Here is a 23130-nt window from a genome sequence, read left to right as displayed (position 1 = left end):
GCCTTAATACTCTCACATCTCGTAACGGAAGCTCCCATCCACCAAACCGACATTCACGACAATACTGGGCCTAATAGCTTCATATTTACTACTTTCATACCCATTTTCCAATTCTTTATTTGTTTATCACACAATATTCAACTGCCATTAACTAACCTAACAGGCTTAATAGAAAACACTTGTCCTTGACCTCATAAATTTAACTATATTGTTTTTTCGGTAAACACAGAGAAATTGTTTGATTATTCAAATTTATTTTCTTGGCAATAAATTTACTAGAAAACTCTTCTAATAAAAAACAAGAACCCATTTCTTTAACAGTAAACTTATCAGTAGATCCTCCAGCAACACTAGCCATATCAGCTGAAAAATGCCAGCAACAGACTGCACGACTCATGCGGCTTTTATGGTGAGATTAAAACAAATTATCTTTAGCATTTGCAAAGGGATAACATAAAAACAAAATATTCACATTGAAAATAAAGGAAATGGCTGGAAAACATTTTTGTTGTTTGTCAAGTTTGTCCCACTGAAATTCCTCAATAAAACAATGGTAGATCCTGAATATGCAAATGCACTAGTATGATGTCATCAATAATGGTGATTACAAAGAAAACTAATCGATAAATAAAACGTTGATGTCACACCACATATATCTTTTGGTGAGACCAGCATAAAAATTTCAAACATCTACCTAACTGGTAAGTATCATACACGAGTAACGAGTAGCGAGTAACTGAGGGCAGGAGAGACGTGTTACCATCCTGCAAACACAAACAAAGTGCATCATGTCATTCAAAAAAGTAATGCAGATATCTGTAAACAGACAACAACAGATAAGTTTCTCAATGTTTTGTTGAGAGATGTCCAAGTAATATAAATTGGAATTACCACTCCTCCGATTAGGTTCAAGGAATTATGGATCAGTGTCAATAGATTATCATCTGAGGTATGGGTAGCAGATAAGTAGTGTGCTTCCATTATCTAGTATTTCCCTGTAATAGGGAAACTGAATGTCTAAAAAAACGGTGCTTTTGCTTAATAAAAGAAATTTGCACATTGTGGCAGATGATAAACATTCTGAAGTAGAAAATCCTGGACAAAAACAGATGATACAACTACTTATCGGGTGTAACTTAATTTACAGACTCTAGTTCTCCATTTCAAAGACACTGGTCATGGCAACGAGTATTTCAGTCACCTGAAAGATTGAAATTTGTACTTTCAATGTTTTTTGAACTTTCAATTTGCCCTTAGTGACCCCATTGTCCCAAAAGGAAAAAGAAACTAACTTATGTCCACCTCCAACATTCCCAGGTTCGCTGGTTCACTAAATATTCATCCTAGAAAAACACATCAAAAAGAGTATTTCCTGCTTCTCAAGATCAATGGAACTGACTTCAAAACAAAAAAGTTATTATAGAAGAACTAATTGATAATTAGAGCATCTGATCGCTTCATTAAAAGACTCTACAATAGACAAAATTGTCATTTACTATTGTCCTCAAATTATTATTAATTATGTAATTTAATTTTCCTTTTAAATGAAAATAAAATACTACCTTAAATAATTTTATTCCTTCTTGAAAGTGAATAAGAATCCTCAACTTGACTTAAATATACTCACGTTGATTCCTTCCTTTTTTTAAAAAAATGTATAATCAAAAAAAAAAATATACATATATATATATATATATATATATACCATAATTCTTTTAATTGAAAATAAAACACCACCTTAAATAATTGTATTCTTTCTTTTTTGGTTAATACAACCTACGAATGAAGCTCTTTTTTGGGGAAGGAAGCTCATTTAACTATTTTCTTTATATTTAGAATTTTAAAATCAACTCAATTTTGATTATCAAACCTTTTCTTATTTGACTATTTCCTAAATAAATATTTACCTTAAATATATTCTTCATATGTCAGTTACTTTATTCCCAACATCAATTGGTTTCCTCTTACTATCCTCCTCTTCTCTACGCTGGAGTAAGATTTCTATTTATATATCTTTTTCAATGTTTGTGGTTTGGACATGTGTATAAATATGAATGTTATTTTTATGTTGTTTAAATTGATAAGAGTTGAGATACATATCTGAAAGCAAATTTAGAGAAACTTCCTTGCATGAGCTTCCAAAGTCATATGCATTGGGGATCTAGTAGCATCTTTTGAGCCTTTTATGTGAAATTTGAACATGTGCATTGTACTATGAGAACTCAATACTATATTCTCTTTGTAATTACTGATTGAGTTGATGAAATTGAGGTTGATTTGATCAAAGCTAAAGACTACGGGTCGTTTGAGCATTATTTCCAATCATGATTTTAAATCATATTAATTTGAAGTTGAAATTTTATTTCGACATGTAATATATATTTCTTAAAAAATTCAAATTTACGATTTTGAAATTAATGAAGTTACCTTATTTATTTTTTGCATCAATACAAATCTTTCTTCTTTGGGGTTTGGTCATGTATTTTAGTTCAAGTAAGATTATGATATCAAAATTTTGTTAGTATTAACTAAAAAGTCTTTTAGTTAATTGAAATACTCTAAAGCGTCATTTGTTTTCATTAAGATTAAGACGTTTGAATCTGAATGCATTAGGTCTAAATCTGAAACACATCTAGATATTAAAATGTTGCATTAAAATCTGAATACTAAATAGTTAAGACAGTTTGTTTCAACCATCTGAATGTATAATATTTGTCTTTGTTTAAAAAATGATAAATATAAATTTAAATAAAATATTAAATTTACATAATCTTATATCAATTAAATATTTTAAAATTATTATATGGCAATTTTGGTGGTGGTGATGAGTAACAATGGTGATTCTATATGTCAATTTAGAATGATGTTGATTGATAATAGTGGTTGTGAGTAGTATGTTATGGTATTGGAGTTGCTTGAACTTCTTATCATTCATTAAAATACTCTATAATAGACAAAATTGTCATTTACTATTTTTTATAATCTTCAAAAATTAAGGACTCCTAAATATATGGAAAACTAATATTGCTAGTTTTTCTTTTTCCTTGTGTATGTGAAAAAGGATTCCTAAAATATATGATAAGTGAAATAAAGGACAATTATTTTGTTGTTTTTTAAAATGTGGTTCATCAATTATTTCTTTTCGCCTTTTCAATTCTTTAATCTATTGACTGCTAATTGTAATTCTTTAAACATCAAGTAATCGGGTTTTAATGTTGATCCAACATTAGTAATTCTTAGGTTTTAAATTGTCATTTATCCATTTAATTTTTATGAGTTGTAGGATCAATCTTCACTCACAAATTTCAAAAGACAAAATTTTCAATTTTATTCATACTATTTGACAAATCTTTGAATAATATGCCAAAAAATATTTAACTAACTTTTTAATTATTATTCTAATATATAGAACTTTGAATCTAATTAAATTCTTAGTTGATCTAGGTAAGAAGTCATAATATTTAATACTTATAAATCCATTAGAATTTTACTTTATATAAAAAGGAATTTCTACGATTGCACCCAAAAAAAAAGGAACAAATAAGTTAATAGGAATCAAATTATCATAGATTTAGAAAAGGGAAAACAGAATAATAGGAGAACAAGTAATCTTAATAGGTGTAAGTTTAATTGTCGCATGTTTAAACAATAGAAAAAAAACAAAGAATAAAAGAAGTCTAAGGCCTCATTTGTTTCCATTAAGATTAAGATGTCGGAATCTGAATGCACAATTGAATATTAAGATATGTATTAAAATTTAGAGGTCTGAATCAGAATATGTATAATGTATTAAGATGTGCATTGAGATTCAAAGGTATCTGAATACACATCTGAATATTAATATGTTACATTAAGATTTGAATACTAAATAGTTAAGATTGTTTTCTTAAAATTTGAATGTATTTGTCTGTTTAACAAATTCTTAAAATTTGAATGTATTTGTCTTTGTTTAACAAATAATAAATGTAAAATTCAAATAAAATACTAAATTGATTTAATATTATATCAATAAATAATTTTAAAATTTTGTATGGCAAATGGTGGTGGTGATGATTTACAATGGTGAGTGTGTGTATCGATTTGAGATGATGTTGACTAATGATGGTGGTTGTGGATAGTATCTTATGGTATAGTGGTTAGCAATAGTTATTAACCGTGGTTGTTGTTGGTGACAATACATAATTATTAGTCCAATGATACTGAAAATTAATGACAGTGGTGACTGATGATGGAAGTTAGCGATATATAATTTTAACTAACGATGGTAATTATCGATAGTGATCATTGGCAGTAATAATTGCAAATGATGGCTAATGGTGATGATGATTAATGATTTTAGTGATTGGCGGTAGTAGTGGTTGTGATTGGGTTGAAAATGGTGGGTGGTGGTGATTGACAATGATGGTAGTTGTGGTTGAATGGTGGTTGTGAGTAGTGCATGAAACTAGATGGAGTAGTGGTGAACTGTCATTTTTATAAAAATTCTTAAATAGACATCTTAATGATATTAAGATTGTTATAGATCTTAATCAATTAGATCTATTCAGACTCATTAAGTGATTGTAAAATAAGAAAAACAAATGTACCTAGTGATATTAGATCTAAATGATTAAGATTCAGATCTTGAAAGCAAACAAACTTAATGGCGGAAGAATAAGTAGGTTTAGTTTTTTGGATGGTTAATTTATTTATCAACCTCCTCTTCAAGGGATTAGACATAAAGATGAAGAGTACAAGATTAAAATTAGTTGTTTTTGCATCCATCAAGACTTTATTTAAAAACATTAAACAATTAATGGTCTCTCTTTCTTTTATTTCATGGTGAGTTATTTTGCAATTTTTCATTACATCATATATGATCCATATTCATACTCCAACCTTAATCTGCATTTGTAGAGCATGCACATGCTGCTCCAAGCAACTGATGCTACCATGAGTACTAACAACAACATTTTTATGCAACTCTGATTCTGCTTGATTTACCATATGAACTTCTACGTTTTCTCCTAATTTTGATTCTAACTCATGTCGTCTTCTTTCATTCATTATCGTCATCTTTTTTGTCTTTCTTTGTTCCTTTTAATTAATATGTTCAAAGCTTTTATATGAATTATACATAATCAACAATTGACAATGAATTATCCTCTTTTTGATAATTTTTCGATGTTTCTTTTTCGGTTGAAAATTTATGATCGAAAAATTGGAAGACAAGCATGTTGCCACCGAATGAATTAGACAGAAAAATCAATGGTTCTGCACTTTCCTTTACTTTTTTTGTATAAATAAAAAATTGCCCAATTAAGCTTCACGTGTATCATGATAAATATGGGAGTGGGGTAGTAAAATTTAAAATTGATTTCTTTCTTAAAAAAAGCTTTTTCCTCTTAGTTGATTAGTGTATTTCATCCATCAATATTAAGTCGTCTTATTTTGGTTTTGATTTAAGTTGGTTAATGCTTGTTTATATGGAATCAAAGAAAAACAATAGAATTTTTTGAAGTATTCTAACATAACATAGACTATATATGAAGCACAAACAAGACTTATGAATAAGAAACAAGCAAATTCGTTTGTAAGAAATTCTTATACAACAGACCATAACATATTTGAGATACAATATTTATTTATATCATTTAAATAAATCTAACATTTAGTTTAACGTCAGTTGATACTTTTTAACAATTTTGTTCTATATATATATATATATATATATATATTATTTTGTATATGTTTCCAATTCCAGCTGGGGTGGTGGATAAACTTGATAAGCGTAGAAGGGATTTTCTATGGAATAGAAACAAGGAGGATAAAGGTTTTCATTTGGTGAAATGGGATGTTGTTCAACTTGAGAAGAAAGTAAGGGGTCTTGGTATCAGAAATATGAAATTACACGATCTTGGTATCAGAAATATGAAATTACACAATAGTTGCCTTTTGCTAAAGTGATAATGGAGATATTCTAATGAAGACCAAGCATTGTGGAAGGAGGTGATCATGAAAAAATATGGACAGTCAAGTCAATGGTGCACTGATAACGTGGTCAACACTAATAATGTATCAGTTTGAAGGACGAAACTTATGGGCTAGCTTTTACATATATGTTGTCCACAAGTTGGGTGACAGATCAAAGACATTGTTATGGAAGGAACCATGGAATGGGTAAGAACCTCTGCTGTCCGCTTTCTATGACTATTCTCTATATGCAGCAACCCTGAAGCCACTGCAGATTCTTGGACTCCTCAAGGACGGAATATCTTTTTGAAGGAACTTGAATGACTGGGAGATTGATAGGGTGGTTGGCATTCTGAAGGAAGTTGATAAAGTCAAAGACACTTCTATGGTCACAGATGTTATCAGCTGGAAACATAGCAGTGATGGGATGTCCAGTGTCAATAGAGTGCATAAATTGAAGGCTTTGGGGCAAGCAGGAGGCGAGGCAGGTCCACGGCCAAAGGTGTGGAAATGTTTAATCTCTTCCAAAATTAAATGTTTTACTTGGTAAGTGGCTAGAAGAGCATGCCTTACTCAGGAAGTTCTACAGAAGAGGGGAATTCAATTAGTATCCAAATGTTACTTTGTAATGAGACTGCAGAGACAAACAGTCATTTGTTCTTCCATTGTAAAGTGACAGCCGACTTATGGTCACACTTCCTTAGACTCGCAGGTAACAACTGGACTATGCCAGAACGCACAGTCGACCTTCAATGAAGTGGTCAGCACTTATAATGTATTAGTTTGGAGCAGTATCAGAAACTTAAGGGCTAGCTTTTACAGATGTGTTGTCCACAAGATGCGCGACGGATCTATTAGAATAGGAATAGGAACAAGAATAGTCCTACTTGGAAAAGGATTAGTATATAGAATTTGTAGGTTTAAAAGAGAAGAAATTGCACGAAAAGAATAAAAATACTAAAGCAATGAAAAACAACAGAGAGAGCTTATGAACTGAAGTTGGAAGATCGATACATCACTGCAGTGTAAGAATACAATTTATAATAGAAATACGAACTTCTAAACCTAAAAATAAGCAAAAAGATCTACTGAAAAATACTAAACTCCTAAAGTCTAGAAAATACTATTTATTTAGAATTGAAATAGAAATCAACTACTAATCAAAAGGGCTAACTAGTTGACTAGGTCTATCATAAAAAATTTGCAATTCAAAAGCAAATATTCAACACTCCTTGCTTTAGGAACTGCAAAATTTTGGTCTTTCTATCTTGGGATCTCCACACTTGATTACCGAAAGTGACCTTGTGAATAAATCTGCATATTCATTTTTGGGCTTGTAGTGAACTAAATTCACTTCTCGTCTTGAATGCAACCCTTGACTATTAAATCATTTTGGCATGTCTTCCTGCTTCGCTTGCATCTTGAATTTAAACTTGCCCTTTTTGTTCCTGAAACATAGATAACTCCTCAATTGTTTCAATTCCTTTAGACATTTAAAGCTCCTTTAAACCTAACAGGTTCACATTTTGATTGTGCTTTTTCAATTGGAGGATCATCTTCTAATTTTTTTCAGCCTATAATCTTTTACATGTTCTACAGGAACATCTTCCGTAGGATCAAATGAGAAATGCTTATCTCTCATCTTAATGTTTAAAAAAAAATTCCAGCACCATCGTTGATGAAGCAATGCTTATCCTCAAAGGATACTTTGTATCCTTTTTCTACCAACTGACAAATACTCAACAAGTTCTGATCAATATCAAATACATAAGGAACATCTTAAATTGCATTATTACCTGAACTGTTTTGATGACAACAGTTCCTTTTCCATCAACAAGAAACTGGTCATCATTTCAGATCCTAACTTTGAATATTTCAGTACGCTTTAATTCTTTAAATAAACTCTTGTCATCAACCAAAAATTTGTTGAAACCTTACTTGAGATACATGTTGCAACAAAAAGATGGTCTTCTTCTACTTCATTGACCAAACGTGCATCTGCTTCATGGTTCTCTAATTTGTTTTTGCAAATCACAGCTTCATGGCCAAGCTTGTTGCACTTCGCGTCTGGCCTTTTCCAACATTTGTATGGCGGATGGCCCATTTTTCCACAGTGCTCACCAGGTGGGTAATTTTTCAAATTGTTACCCCTACTTTCCTTCAATCATACCATGTTGCCTCATAAGTCTCCTTTGCATCTGTGCCTGAAAAGATTTAACCACTCTGCCAAAGCAATCTTGGACAAATCTTATGTATTTTCCAAGGTAGTTATACATGCTTCATATCTTTCTGGCACTGTAACAAGAACTTTTTCAACAATTCTTGAATCTTTAAATTCAGTGCCTAGTAATCTTACCTTGTTAACAATGTCAAGCAATCTATCCTAGTGTTGTGACTATCTCGGAGTCTTCCATTCTCCGCAAATCGAACACTCTTAAATTCAATATGCATTCCTCGAATTCTTTCTTTCTCCAACATATTCTTTTTTTTAGATAATCCCAAATTTCTTTTGGTGATATGAGAGACATGATTCTTGTGAAAATAGTTGTTGCAACAGCAGCAAACAAAGTTGCCTTCGCCTTAGACTTTGTGATTTTCTTTTCCTTGTGACTCTTGATTTGAGCTATGGTGGGATTATTTGGCAGCGGATTAATTTCATAATCCTCTTTCACAGCTTCCCAAGGATCAAGAGCCTCCAAGTAAGTTTCCATTCTCACAACCCATAATTGATAATTTTCACCATCAAAAACAGGTGGAGCCATTCATGAAAAATTATGTTCAGCATCCATCTCTTCACTCACAGGTCCCTTAAAAATATGGCTCTAGATACCAATTCTTGGTTTTAAAAGAGAAGAAATTGCAGGAAAAGAATAAAATACTTAAGGAATGAAAAACAAGAAAGCGTATGAACTGAAGTTGAAAGATCGATATATCACTGCAGTCTAAAAATACAATTTTATAACAGAAATACTAAATTCTAAACCTAAAAATAAGCAAAAAGCCAAACTCCTAAAGTCTAGCAGATACTACTTATTCATAATTCAAATAGAAATCAACTACTAATTACAATGGCTAACTAGTTGACTAGGTCGATCTTAATAAATTACTGCAGTAAAAACTTTGCAATTCTAAAGCAAATATTCAACAAAATCCTACTTTGGAAAAGGATTGTCTTATAGTGTCTATAAATAGGTCTCAATGTAATAATGTAGATACACAATTCAATAATATTCTTCTCTAATATTTCTCGCATGACATCAGAGCGTCTACGATCTTGGTAGAGAATCAAAGAGCTTTTGCTGCCGGCTGGAGGCTATGACCCATATATGTCACCCGTCTGGCCAATCCTTATGTTAACAAAAGTAGGATTCTATATATATCCTTTTTCCAAGTAGGACTATTCTTGTTCCTATTCCTCTATTCTAACAGATCAAAGACATTGTTTTGGAAGACATGGTATGGGCAAGAACCTCTGATGTCCACATGTCCACTTTCTTCAACTAATTCTCTATATGCAGCAACCCTGAAGCCATTATGGCAGATTCTTGGAGTCCTCAATGATAAATTTTCTTTTTCCAGAAGGACTTGACCAACTGGGAGATTGATTTTTTTTTATTTTTTTTTTTTGGGGGGGGGGGGGGTGTCCTTCTGAAGGAAGTTGATAAATTCAATGGCACTTCTACAGTCACAGATGCTATCAGCTGAAACATAGCACTGATGGTAGGTTCTCTGTCAATAGTGTGTATAAATTGGAGGCCTTGGGGCAACCAGGAGGTGAGGCAGGTCCAAGACCAAAGGTGTGGAGAGGTTTATTTACTTGGTTAGTGGCTAGAAGAGCATGCCTCACTCATGCAGTTCTATAAAAGAGGGGAATTCAATTAGTATCTAGATGCTTTCTTTGTAATGAGACTGCAGAGACAAACAGTCAATTGTTCCTGCATTGTAAAGTGACAGCCCAGTTGTGCTCACTCTTCTTTAGCCTCAGGTAACATCTGGACTATGCCAGAACACACAGCAGACCTTATAAGTTGTTGGATAAGGAGAGGGGGTAGCAAGTCCCTGAAGAGATGGTGGAGAGCAGTTCCATCATGTTTTTAGAGGACCATATGGAAGGAAAGAATTGGCAGAAGATGAAGTGGAATTCCATTATAAATTTTCATTTTTGGTGTAAACTAGAAAATGTAAAGGATGAAGTCCAATTTATTTGAGCTGTAGTTTCTCTGTTGATAACTCTTTGGAGGTCTCCAGCATATCCTTAATGCTGAGGAATACAAATTACCATTTCTCAAAAAAAAAATAGTGTAAAACCATCCTTATCTAGATCTGATGAAATAATCTCGTATGAAGCCAAATGCTCTTAATTAGTAGGAAACTGGGGGGTCCAAGGAAAGAAAGGGCAGCCATTGAAAAGAAGCAAAAGAATAAAGGGATAGGAAGTATCCATACCTACCTTGAACTAACGGAACTCATCATGGTCTTCATAGTCTTCATCATCCTCGTTGAATATTGCACTATAGAAAACATATGGACTATCAATCATCTCTTTCAGAGTAAGCCTTCCATCTTTATCTGCATCAGCCTGAGAGAAAACATAGTAGAATTATTGAACACACTATTTCCCACCATGTAGAATTATTGAACACACTATTTCCCACTCAGTATCCAAGAACAATCAGCGAACACGAATGAGGTGCATTATCCATTATGGATCTATTTTGTTTTAAAATAGTTCAGTTTTACACGGGATAGTACGATCCACCAATATTAAAGTTTTTAAATTTGCTAAAGATTCAATCACATTAAAGGGTTTCAGGTTCACTAGTCTGCAAAGGGAACAACATTGAGAACTTTTGGTGCAATTTCCTTCTTTTTTTTGTGAAATATCTCCATGAATAGATGCATAAAATTAAGACAAGAAAAGCAGACACTCACACCACTACATTGTAATGTTCACCAATAACAAGAGACAAGTACTTCCCACGAGATTTATTAATGGATACTAAGACTAAGTTACTGGACATAAGAGTGTACTTTCCAACTAAAAGCTATGCTTTAGGAGATTATTGCATCAGAGATGGTACGAAATTGTTTGAATTGTTACTTCAATGTAGCTTCTCTGTTCATAAGAGCATATCTGTAAACAGCGTAACTTCCACATTCTAAAGAAGATAACTTAGAACTAACAGCAAATAGCACCTGAAGGCCTGATTAGGCAGAAACGGTTTTTGATGACAGTAAATCCTTTCTTGAGAAAAACAGACTAACATTATTGTACAATGGACTTGTCGAGTGGGCTAGGTTCGGACCAACGCGACCCATTAAGGGTGAGCCCACCAATTCCAGAATGGGGCAGGGCAGGGCTTCCCTTAATGGGCCTTGTTCGGGCCCGAGCTAATTTTTCAAGGCACATCTCACAAGCTGTTAAAAAGATGGTTAGGGACTAGTCAGGGATAGGGCCAGTTTGGGTTAATTGGTTTCTTTTTTTACAATTTTGAAATTATACTGAGTTTTTTAAGTTTGTATCTTATACTTTGAACCATAATGTTCAAATATTTAAACTACCAAATAAGTGAATAACCAAGTACTGAAATTTGTATCTGGACATAAATTTGAAAAAAAGAAAAACTCAAAGGCTCAATGAGTCTTAAATTTTATTAAGTATAACTTCAAATTTCAATATTTTCAATACAATTTGCAAGTTTATGTTTTGAATTTTGAACTTGAAAATTAGCAGAAGTGTTTTTTACATGAATTTTAAAAGAGAGAGAGAGAGAAACTTCAAAGTACAATAGATGAATGGAAAATGATCAAAGGTTTTTAAGACAATAATTATATCCTCCACATTAATTTGAGGAGGAACCAAAAATCAATCACTGTTATAATAATAAAAAACACAAACCGGGCTGGTTTGGGGCTGACCCACCGGTGGGTCAGTTCACGGGCCGGTTCCGGTCTGGGTTACCAGTCTCAAAAATCCAACCCAGCCCAGCCAACAACCACCCACCCCAAGTCATAATGAAAAGATTATCAGGTAACTTTAGAGCTGGACTAAAAAGGACAGGTAAGCAAATATATTTTTGCATAGCAGTATAATAAGCAATTTCCCTTCAAAATACTAGCTATAGCTCCTAAGCAGGCCAAAAGTAAATCAATGGCAGCAGTTTGGTTATAGCTTAAGAAACAAAGATGAGGCAGACATGCAAATACTTGTTGATAATAGCAAGGAGTAATGACCCAATTCAAGACTCTATTGAATCAGGCACTTCAGTTCAGTGAAAATTACCTGCTGTATGATGTAATCTGCTTGTTGCTTGGCATAGTAACGCTCTGATGGATGAAGCTTTCCAATTATAGGTAGCAATTCAGCTTCTGACAAATATCTGCATAAAATCAAATTTAAAGGTTTGTTGATGGATTTACTCGAAACAATTACTGAAAGAGATGTCTAGTTTCTTACCCATCCCCATCTTTATCAAGCTCAGCAAACAACTTTCTAGCCGGAGACTCTTGTGAATCCTCAGAATGATGAGAAGTATCATGACTCTCCTCATCATAGTTTCTTACCAAGTCAAACAGCCCGTGAAAGAACTCGCTGAAATTAACCTTGCCATCTTTGTCACTATCTCTCTCCCTGAAATTAACAGGAGAGCAAAAAAAGAAATCAAATTATTATAAAGAGTGTTCACCTAGGAAAGACAACTTCGCTACAAAATTATCTCTAAAGCATGTTCATTAGCAAAACCAAAGATTAGCAAATAAAAAATTGAAGGCATAAAACAATTTGAAACTCAAAACTAGTAGAATCTCCAGTAATATACCTGACCTACATTTTAATGCACATATATCAATGGAACATTTATCCTATCAGCTAAACTTATATCTGGTACTGTACAAGTTCTTAAGAAGGGTCACGATCTTGTCTATGGCGAATGTTAAAAGCTTTAGATTATTGGTATAGGATTGTTTTTTCGTTAAGCTGGAGCTGCTTAAGTCATTGTTTATAATTCTTTTTGTTTCTTTTTTTTCTGCTTCAGAGTTGTGCATAATCTTCCAATGCTGGAACCCGTATTTTCCTTTAGCATCCTTTTATGTTGCTCAAAATGTTGAAGAATCCACTTCGATAATACATTATTAGGTTCACAAACCACTTAAAAAGTACAAAGTTTTCTGGCATATAGATGAGTTATATAGTTCTATGACCTAATTTTATTGCCCTTTGACTCCCTGCATTTAAAAGGAAAGAAAGAAGGAAGAGAACAAAATGTAAGGGAAAAAATGGAATTGTGTTGTATATTTTTATTTTTGGTGTAAAGAATAATATATATATTAGGAGCCTTGTAATCTGCTAATTTTTTCTTAATTTAATACTTCCTGAGTTTTTGATGTTGAGGAAATGGATCTTGGGTCTAACTCAACCCCAAAAGCTAGTTCAAGAGGTGAGGATTATCCCATCTCTTAGCCGATGTGGGAGACTCAACACCCCACCCCCACCCCCCGCACGCCCATTCCTGCCAACTGGAATGTGAACAATATAAATAGGGGCCCAAAATTGGTGAAACAAATAATTGGGAAGGGTCCAGCTCTGATACATGTGAGGTGGAAGAGAAAATAAGAGAGAACTTGGCTTGATTATTCCCTCAAGCTATTGGGGTTTAAATAACTTGCTTACATATCCTAAAAAGGAAAGGAAATCAATACCTAATTACATAGGACTAAATTAAGCAACCTACTTTAATTACACATTCCAGAATATTTACAAGGATTTTAACAGAGGTCTCCAGCATATCCTTAATGTTGAGGAATATTACAGTACTAGTTCTCAAAAAAAGTATAAGGAAAAAAGTAATGAGTGCAGCTATCAAGCATTTCACGGTGCAGGAATGGGATTCCCTTTAGAACATGTGAACTGTATGATAGATTTAAATATAACGACAATTGGAGGTTATCCTGATTCAGGCACAAAGTTGTTTGCTTAGGTTATCACCTAACCATATTACGCTCAAAATTGGAATGAGGAGAAGAATTAAAGTTCCACTCAGATTTGCTGAAGCGCGATGTTAGCCAATGCCGCCATGTGACCAAAAGGTTATGGGTTTAAGCCATGGAAACAACCTTCTGCAAAAATGCAAGCTAAGGTTGTTTACAATAAACAAACTGTGATTCAGCCCTTCCCTAGACCCATGCAGGTTAGAGCACTGGACCGCCCTCTTTTATTCCCAGATTCAATGAAACTGGCGGCAAAAAGAGAATATCCAGAGAAGTAACATAGAGCAGATTGAATAATTATCGGAGGTAACAAGATCCAACATCTAGACCTCCAAAAAGAACATTAAAAGTTGCTAAAATAAGCTTAAAGATAGTAGAATCAGGTTTTGGTAGAGATAATATCAACCCAAAAGTATGAGGAAGGAGCTTAGACCACCACAGCAACAGAGGAATTGGATATTCTGGAGGAAAAATCAAAGAAGTTATTGAAACAAACATCAAACATAAGAAATGCATTGGAGACAGACCCTAGCAGTGATGCAGTAAAAGAGGTAGATAAGTAGGCAAACTTCTTGGCAGGAAACGTTCCGCGAGAAGGTTTGTTGTCAAAATATTGGATTGAGGCAGAGCGCCAGAAACTTATTTCTGAGAGAGCTTGAGTGCCTCTTTTATTGCTCTGAATCAGGAAGTAAGAATCTGTTGATCTCAGGGATTTGACTAAGGTTTGGTATAATATGACCAACTCCTAGTACAGAAGGAATTCACTATGGCTTTTTTTCCAGCAGTAATGGTGTAATGACCCTCCAGGTCATTTACTTTATACTGCTTCCGTTCCGTCGTTTAGAGCGTTCCTATAGCGACCCCAGGTCATTTATGACCTGCTGGCGCTGGTAGCTCGATTGTCTGGTCGTTCGTTTGGATTTTGTGCAGGTTTCCGTGTGGGAAGGCATTTTTAACTTAAAAAGTGATTTTCGAGTTAAAAGTGCGGGAAAACAGCCTCGAAATGGATTTCTAACGGTTCCATCAGCTCCGAAATGGAAAAATTAGGCTAGAAGTGTGGTTGACTCGAGTCCCGGGGTTTTTGGTGCGAGTTTAAACCTTTTTAGCATTTTAGCTTTGAAAACTGGCCAGCGGTTGACTTTGGTCAACATTCTTGGAAAACGCGCTCGGATGAAAATTTTGACAGCGCGGTAAGCTCCGGAATGTTGTGTTCGGTCTAGAATGACCTTCTGTTCAACTCTCGAAGCTTCCAAACTCATTCCAAGCCCCTCAGTGGAATTTGGTTTAAAATGGTATTGGGAGTGGAACCCACATTCAGTCGTAACGACCTCATATGGAAATTTCGACTGTGCCATTGAATTCGGAACGTCAAATTTAGTGGGGTGGCATAGTCCATTTGCATTTTTGGGGTTCCGAACGAATTTTAGATACCCCGTCAGAGAACAAAATGGTAGCCTATATATAGTGCATCAGGTTCAAACCAGCCCTTTTCCCAAATTTTGAGGAGTTGTTTCTTGGTCATTTTGGAGGCGATTTGAGTGATTCAAAAGCATAACTCGCGTGGAATTTCGTGGAGAACGTCGTGAAGGTGTCGGAATTTGTTGTTGGCACGTCGTTTGAGGTAAATCCCCATTTTTTGCTGCTGATATAGCTGTTTAGTTGCAGTTTTTATTGGAGATCTTGGGAAATTGATAAATTGATCGTTTTAGGTCCAAATTGGGTGATTCTTGGGTCTATCTTGTGTAATTTTTAAACGTGATCTCTGTGGTGTGGTCGGAATCTTCAATTTGAGTTTCGTTTGAAGTAAAATCGCTGTTTTTGCAACTATATTAGTTGATTTTCAGACTGGAATTTTGATGAACTTTGGAAAGTGATTCCTTGGCCAATATAGGTCCGAATTTAGCGATTCAAAAGTCTAAATTGCGGGTTTTTCGTGAGGATCGTTGTGGTGTGATTGGTTTCGGCCGTTGAAGCTTCGTTTTGGTAATTTTTTCGTAAATAGCTGCTGCCCTACACTTATTTTCCGAAATAAAATGTCTTTCTTGTTGAGCTGAATTCTATCGCTTCTAGGCCTCGAATTGTGCCCCAATTTGGGCTACAAGTTCGGGGAGCTGTAAGGACCATTGTGTGGGGTTTGTTCCGAAATTCCGAACGTGGGTCCCACTTTTCCCAATTTTGGCCCTGAAAATTGGTCCTTTTCCATTTCCTGCGATTTTAGAGTCTAAATGACTGTAATGACGTCGTGATTTTGTTTTTGACAGCGTGGCAGCGTTCAGAGGCCGTCCGAAAAGGAAAAGCTCCGGCAAAGTTATTTGAAGCACGAGCGATCAGCCTACAAGTAGGCTACAGCCTTCCTTTCTTTAGATTGAGTTGGATTGTGTGAAAACATGTTGAAATTGTTGGAATGTTGGGGTTGGGTACCTTATTTACATATCTTAGGGTAGAAATCATGTTTTAGGTCCTATTTCGGATATAGAAAGGATGTGACCCTTGTTGTTATTTGGTAGTTCTGTTATCGGTTTCTATCTCATATTATTGGTACTGCGATGTATGTTGACCTTAGTGTATGTTAATGGAAACTTGCTTTAGATGCCCCATCAGAGCTCCGATAGGCTTAGATCCCTGTAGAATGGTGTAGCAAACTAGAGTCTGGTAGTTGGGTCTTAGCTAGGCAGGAACTGTGCTCCCACGAACAACCTTATCCATATTTTCTTAAGTTTGTGACTTTCGAGATTCGTCGGTGTTCCTAGACCTTGTGTTCGACTTGTTTCGATTTTGGTTGAAGCCCAAGTGTATATGATGAGTTGGTCATTTATGGAAGGAGATCTATGGACGTTATACTTTATAATTGTGGCCTGGACTTGCTAAGGAAAGAGAGCTTTGCGTGATTTACTAGGCATCTGCTAGAAAAAGGAGTTGGATTGACATCTGAATTAGATACTTGCGTGGAGTATCGGGGTACAAGCCCTGCCTCTCCGGACTCACTACTTATATAGAGCGTCGGGGTACAGGCCCTGCCTCTACTGATTCATTATTTATAAAAGAGCTTCGGGGTGCAAACCCTGCCTATATTGAGTTGGCCATTTATGGTGAGTATTGGGGTTGCAGGCCCTGCCTCTACCACACTGTCAAATTGGATTAGTATCCAAGGTTACAGGCCCGACCTCAGTTCCTAGGGCATTCACTCCTGGAGAACCCTAGCTCCTACCCTTTTTAGAGTAGTCATTCTGTGTGCTCGGCGGGCTTATGGGGGTTTGCTCGGGTTTTACTTTAAATTGAGCACGTGTGTCCCGACGGGGCTTATAGGAGCCCGGTTAGGTGTACTTAGCATAGATCCCTTAGCTTATTTTAGCCTATCTTTATTACTGATACTTTTCCTTACCTTTGACATTATATTATGACTTCTGTTGAGTTTATTCCTCTTTTTCATATTGCTTTCACCTTCTTTGCTCTGTCGGCATATGATACCTACTGAGTACCTTATATTCGGTGTTCATACCACACTCTGCATCTACCTTCGTGATGCAAGTCCAAGCACCAGTTATCATCGTTGATTGATCGAGAGTGTTGTAGTCAGATTTGGAAACCAGGGTGAGCACTTGCCGTTTTGGGATCATTTTTGTACTCATCTGAATTTTGTTAGTGGCTCTGTACTAGTGACTTCCAGGTTCTGGGAGGGATTTATTTTGCTTATGTATATATTTTTTGCATGCCTTGTATTATTTCTGTTTTTCTTCCTTTCTGTTATTTAGTCTCCACCCATATACCCATTACTAGAAGTTTCGGGTTACGGGTTACGGGTTTGGCATACTTACCGGTGCGTTATGATAGGTGTCATCACGGCTTGAGAAATCGGGTCATGACCAATGGGAAGTCATTGAGGCAAATGTCATACATGTGACTCTTTTTCCCAGGAAATTGATTCTTGAGAAGAGCTTGAATAAAATGATTGAATTAAAATCTTTTCTGGAGAAAAACATTAACCAGGAAAGATAGATTAGCTATCCCGACATACCAGCATTTTGATACCACCAGGAACAGGATAAAGAAAACTAGGTCGCTTGTGATCTAAAGACGACTATTTCTAATATCAAAATGGTCGGATCAGTTGAAAAGAACCATACAAAATGCCTTGTTTCACTTTCTTTTTTTTCTGACAAGGTCAAGTTTTATTAATGAAGTACCGAGAAGTACAAAAACCAACAGCATAAGAAATATCAGCACCTCAAGTAATCCCTCCTAGCAAGCTTAAGAGATCCATGTACTGATCCAGGCTATCTATCCTACTGCTAGAGTTCTGAATTCTAGAAACCTGCATCCTTTTTCCTTCAAAGCAACCCTTATTCCTTTCCAGCCATATAGTCCAAAAAATGCATATCGGAATGGTTCTCCAAATCTGTTTCAGGTTTCTAGACATATTTTGACTTTGCCAGCAATCCATTATACTCTTAATCTTCGAAGGCATAAGAAACAACAGTTTTAAAAGCAACTCCCAGCAGTCTCCGGGAACTTTGCAATGCAAAAACAGATACTCCGCTGTTTCCTGGTCTTCTTCACACAAATAGCATCTATTACTTAAAGCAAAAGCCCTCTTCTATAAATTATGTTGAGTCAAACAGACCTCCCAAGTGACAATCCATCAAAGGGAGGCAGCTTTACCAGGAGCTTTAGACTTCCAGATGATCTTCCAAGGCGAATTAGATGTTCCCTGACCATTCTGCTGTAACAACAGTTTGTTGTCACTCACAGAGAACAGTTTATCCTTGCTATTCACCCAAATCAATGCACCCTCCTTGTTTTGATAAATTTAAATAGGATCCAACTGTTGAGTAAGTTGACAGAAAGTATCCAGTTCTCAATCATTTATTAGGTTGCTTCTAAATTCTAGATTCCAGCCAGAGATGGAATGAAACTCAGAAACATATCCACCCTTAAGCACAGAACATCTGATCAAGTCTGGATAACTGCTTCTCAAATCTGATTTCCAATATTAGAAATCTGTCCAGAATTTAATCATGGCTCCGTTACCCACCTCTAATCTAGTATACTGTAAAAACTCATCGCACATCCCACCAATGCCTTCCCAAATATGCCCTGTTGCTCTCAATTGTGGAGGGTATAGTTTCCAACCATCCTTCTTGCCATAAATAGCATTTATTAGCTTTTCCCAGATTTCATCACCTCTTCTATTATATCTCCACAGCCATTTAAATAATAAACTCTTGCTATGTAATTTCAAATTCCTCACTCCCAAACCTCCCTCTTTCATTTCATTTGTAACCCTTGTTTCACTTGATATGACTTCTTCTAAATGTTCCTAAATATCATTCTGATTAAATTTCCCAGGCAGCCAGAAAAATCATGACGCCCAAAAACAAGAGCAAATAAAAGGGCAGCCCGGTGCACTAAAGATCCCGCTATGCGCAGGGGTCCGGGGAAGGGCCCGACCACAAGGATCTATTTACAAAGGCTTACCTTGCATTTAAAAAGAGTAAATGAAAAGAAGATTTGATAGTAGGAACAACAAATAGCAATTGGCACATTAACAACAGGTAAAAGAAGACCTTTATACAGGAGAAAAAAAATCAGAAAAATGAATAAAGCTCTTATTTAAGAAAAATGTTAGAAAAACAAATCAACTGAACCTTATTTCCTCCTTGCACAGCCAGTGGAGTAGTTTTGGGTTGCTGGTGTCGGCGGGATGTAGAAAGCTAAGAAATCACAAAAAAGAAAGAAGTTATTGGATGATATGAAACCATCAAATGAAGTTCACAGAACTATTAAGCGCTAAGGGTAGTAAAAAGTTTTCCTAGCCTAGCAGTAACTTACTCATTGAACTCAGTAATGTTTAAAAGCCCATCTCCATCTATATCTGACGCATTAAAATGATCTTCTTTCCACCAGCCCATATCATATCCAAAAGAACTATTATCTGTTCCAGCATAACCACATCAAAGTTTGTCACAGAGGAAGGACACGGATTAAATATATATATATATATATATATATAGTGAGCAGATATACACTTCAGATACTGTGACTGCGGTGAGTTACTAAATCAATGGCTAAAATGGATTATTATAAGTCATGAAACAATTTTATCTGTAGTCACTAGTCAGCATGAAAGACTGATTCAAATTTAAGTAGAAAGAGGCTGCATGAAACAATTTTCTCAAAAAGGAGCTTAAATAGCATATCAGTGAGAGACTAGGGAAGCAAAATAAGAAGCAACTAATTTGCACTCTTGATAATAAGTGCACCCGTAAAAAAATGGAAGGAAATGAAAATAATGTCCGCATTAGCCAAGCACATAACACATTGAAGAGTCATTCAGAAACCGCTCGAAGGACACTGAATCTTAGCAAAGATGAACAAAATAAATAGAAAGACTTTCAGAATATGTCGATCCTCAAGAAGAATTATCACTTTTGTCTTTCAGAAATATGGAACTTTGCAGAGAGGGAAGCCCAAAAGCAAGGAAAATAACTGAGAAAATACGAGCTAAATATAATTCAGCCACAAAGAAGAAAACAAAGAAACGGTTAACAAACTAATTAAAACGAAAATCTACAACCTCAGCATAGAAAATAAAACTCTTATTTTTAAACTAGTTTTCAAACCTTCTCAAAGGAAATAAATTTAAAATAGTCGAACAAAAGGCTTGAAGTTTTTATCTTCTTTGCTTTGAAATTGAGCTTCTCCGGTCCTGGGAGAGTTGCTCCTTTCTTTGACTTGGTTTGCCCACTTCAAAAGGTTTCAAGAAGATCTTAATGAAGAATGAGCACAAGGCACAATTTACATGAATTTCTTTCCAACTTTATATTTAACTCGTGTACAAAGAACACAAATAATCAGTCTACAAAAGATAAGCCAACAGGCTAAATCTAACCTGTGTCAAGCCTGTAAGAACCTATAAATAGTGTCACTAGCCCTTGACACATGTCAGTCCCGCGTGCAACCTGTTCCTAATGCAGTTGACTCTCCCAACTGTTGGAAGGCTTAACACGAGTCAAATACAAAGTTGGGAAGAAATTCATGTAAATTGTGCCTTGTGTGACTTTCCTACATGCTACAATATTGTAAGTACTAGCCAAAACGTGAGAAAAGAAAGAGGGTTGAGTCAGTAACAGTGACTGCCGTGCTGTGTCAAACTAAACAAAAGTTGACCAACGAACAAAGTTTAAGATGATTACCACACAGAATGACATACCAAATTACTCTATAATGAAAAGGAAAGCATCCAAATGCAAAGGTCCAAGCAAAAACCTAAAAGAGTTTCTAGAGAGTTTCTTTTATCAATGCAAACTGCAGTAGTACTTGGTGAACATGAACGGTGGGAAGTATCAAATTTTCCAAGTTAATTCTACATACTTTAATAGATCACATCAGACGTAGTGTAGGTGTTTCTAGGCAGTAGAACTACAACCTGCTTGTGCCCTTAAATATAGGCCATCAACCAATTGAAAAAGGGGGAAATACTTAACATTCATAGAATCCTTTCTTCAAACCATTTGGCCACTGATCCTTACACCACACACATTCCCAACCTTACATCCGATTTTAATATCCTATTAACACGCCTAGATTAATAGCCATCTACTTAACTAGGTCTAAGATAGCCAAAGTGAAGACAAATCAATGAAATACTACCACCAATACGTATGTAATAACTTCCTAAGATAGTTGACTAGAGCTCCTTCCTATTCTAAAAAAGATGTAAAGATTTGACTAAATACAAACAGTAATATGAGACTGCAGCTAGAAATGCAACAAGTCAATTTACAAAAATATAGTGGCATTAAGCAATGCAGGTTATATTTTTCTAAAAAGAAAACAAGTCAAGTGATGGAGCGACCTGAATTCCGGACCCAACTGGGAGGCTCATACTCATGGAAAGAGACAAAACCATCATGATTCTTGTCATGAACTTCCATATCTCTGTGAGTCCTATGCAACACCTCCTTCCTACTCTGCTCCAGATTCCACTCAGTCAACTCATGCTCACTGATAAAACCATCAGAAGGGTCGACATCAATCTTGGGGAACAACAATACAAGCCTATCAGTGACATTGAACTTGTGTTCATCATTGAGATAATCTTCAGCATCCATAAAGTCTTCCCATTCAGGCTGAGATTCTTCACCAGGAGCATGCTCATGTATTAATTCATGATGGTGGGTGTCAATATACTGCTTCTCCCATTCCTTATCCTCACGTTGGCGTTCGATTTTAGCAACTAAAGGGTCGAAGGGAATGCGTTCATGGTGGGTACGATGTGGGTCAAAAGTGAAGTTGGAGCGCAGTTTGAGTCGACGATGACCATGACGCTTAGCTTTGTTGGAAGGAGACTGAGAGATGAGGAGTAGAAGGAGCACAGCAATTGTGATGTAGATAATTACTGAAGCTTTGCCCATTTCCTCATCTAAATATGAACAACGAATCAAAGAAAAGGGTGGGACTTTGGTAAAACACACTTGCCACGGGATCTTCAAATTGGACCGAGATTGGGACTCTTCTCTATAACTCAATCTTTAGATGTGTTTTCACTAATAACTAATACATAGATCTAAAATGGGGAAATTGACATGGTTCTCACCAACCAACTCCTGCCATGTCAAACACTGTCCATTCTTACTAGATGTTCATCATCTTTTTAATATGCTTTTATTTTTTATTAAAAGACGAATATATACTTTAATTTTTTTTATATATATATACCTGAATTAATTATTTTGGTGAATATCTTTTAATGAATGATTATTATCTTTAAATGTATTTTTTAAATTATTGTCAGCATGTATTAAAAGCACATTTGTCTCTCTCATCAACACTAACACTACACTGCGCGTTCTCTCTTTAAATCGGGTCTCTCTATCAGGATTGTCTCAATCATAAGGCAGTAAAGCAATTGTTTGACCCCAATTTTTAAAGGGCTCCCATTTTCTTCTATATATATTATTAAAAAATATCATGTATTGATAAATTTGAAAAGAATTTTTTGATAGAAAATATTGAAAATTTACCTTAGTTAATATAGGGATATTTGTAATAATAGAGAAATGGAATAGTGATCAGGAGGTCACGGGTTCAAACCTTGGAAACAGATTTTGGCAGAAATGCAAGGTAAGGCTGCATACAATAGACCTTTGTGGTCGGGCCCTTACCCGAACCCTGCGCATAGCGGGAGCTTTA

The 23130-nt window shown here is 35.3% G+C and overlaps 1 protein-coding gene across 2 annotated transcripts; it reads right to left on the bottom strand.

The window, feature by feature from the left end:
* Window positions 1-449: 449 nt before the first annotated feature.
* LOC129872878 (uncharacterized) lies at window positions 450-22577 on the bottom strand. 2 transcript variants are annotated; one of them, XM_055947823.1, is made up of 7 exons: window positions 21794-22577; window positions 19768-19870; window positions 19584-19649; window positions 12410-12583; window positions 12236-12332; window positions 10399-10531; window positions 450-764 (listed from the first exon to the last, which is right to left on the bottom strand). In XM_055947823.1, the coding sequence occupies exons 1-6, from the start codon at window positions 22350-22352 to the stop codon at window positions 10409-10411; spliced, it is 1122 nt and encodes a 373-aa protein (XP_055803798.1). In that variant the 5' UTR covers window positions 22353-22577; the 3' UTR covers window positions 450-764; window positions 10399-10408. The 2 variants fall into 2 exon arrangements, with proteins under 2 accessions (XP_055803798.1, XP_055803797.1); XM_055947822.1 differs by having other exon boundaries at window positions 10403-10531.
* Between the last annotated feature and the right edge of the window lie 553 nt (window positions 22578-23130).

This window comes from Solanum dulcamara, chromosome 11, assembly GCF_947179165.1.
Source record: "Solanum dulcamara chromosome 11, daSolDulc1.2, whole genome shotgun sequence".
Classification (NCBI taxonomy): domain Eukaryota; kingdom Viridiplantae; phylum Streptophyta; class Magnoliopsida; order Solanales; family Solanaceae; genus Solanum; species Solanum dulcamara.
The sequence above is the reverse complement of the archived record's forward strand: the minus strand, read 5'-3'. Positions and strand labels throughout refer to the sequence as shown.

Coding starts and splice junctions, on each gene's coding strand:
- LOC129872878 (XM_055947823.1), bottom strand. CDS start 22,352: ATGGGCAAAGCTTCAGTAATTATCTACATCACAATTGCTGTGCTCCTT. Junction 19,871..21,793: donor CAGTTGGGTCCGGAATTCAG/GTCGCTCCATCA, acceptor ATGCTGGAACAG/ATAATAGTTCTTTTGGATAT. Junction 12,584..19,583: donor CTGTGCAAGGAGGAAATAAG/GTTCAGTTGATT, acceptor TGTTAATTTCAG/GGAGAGAGATAGTGACAAAG.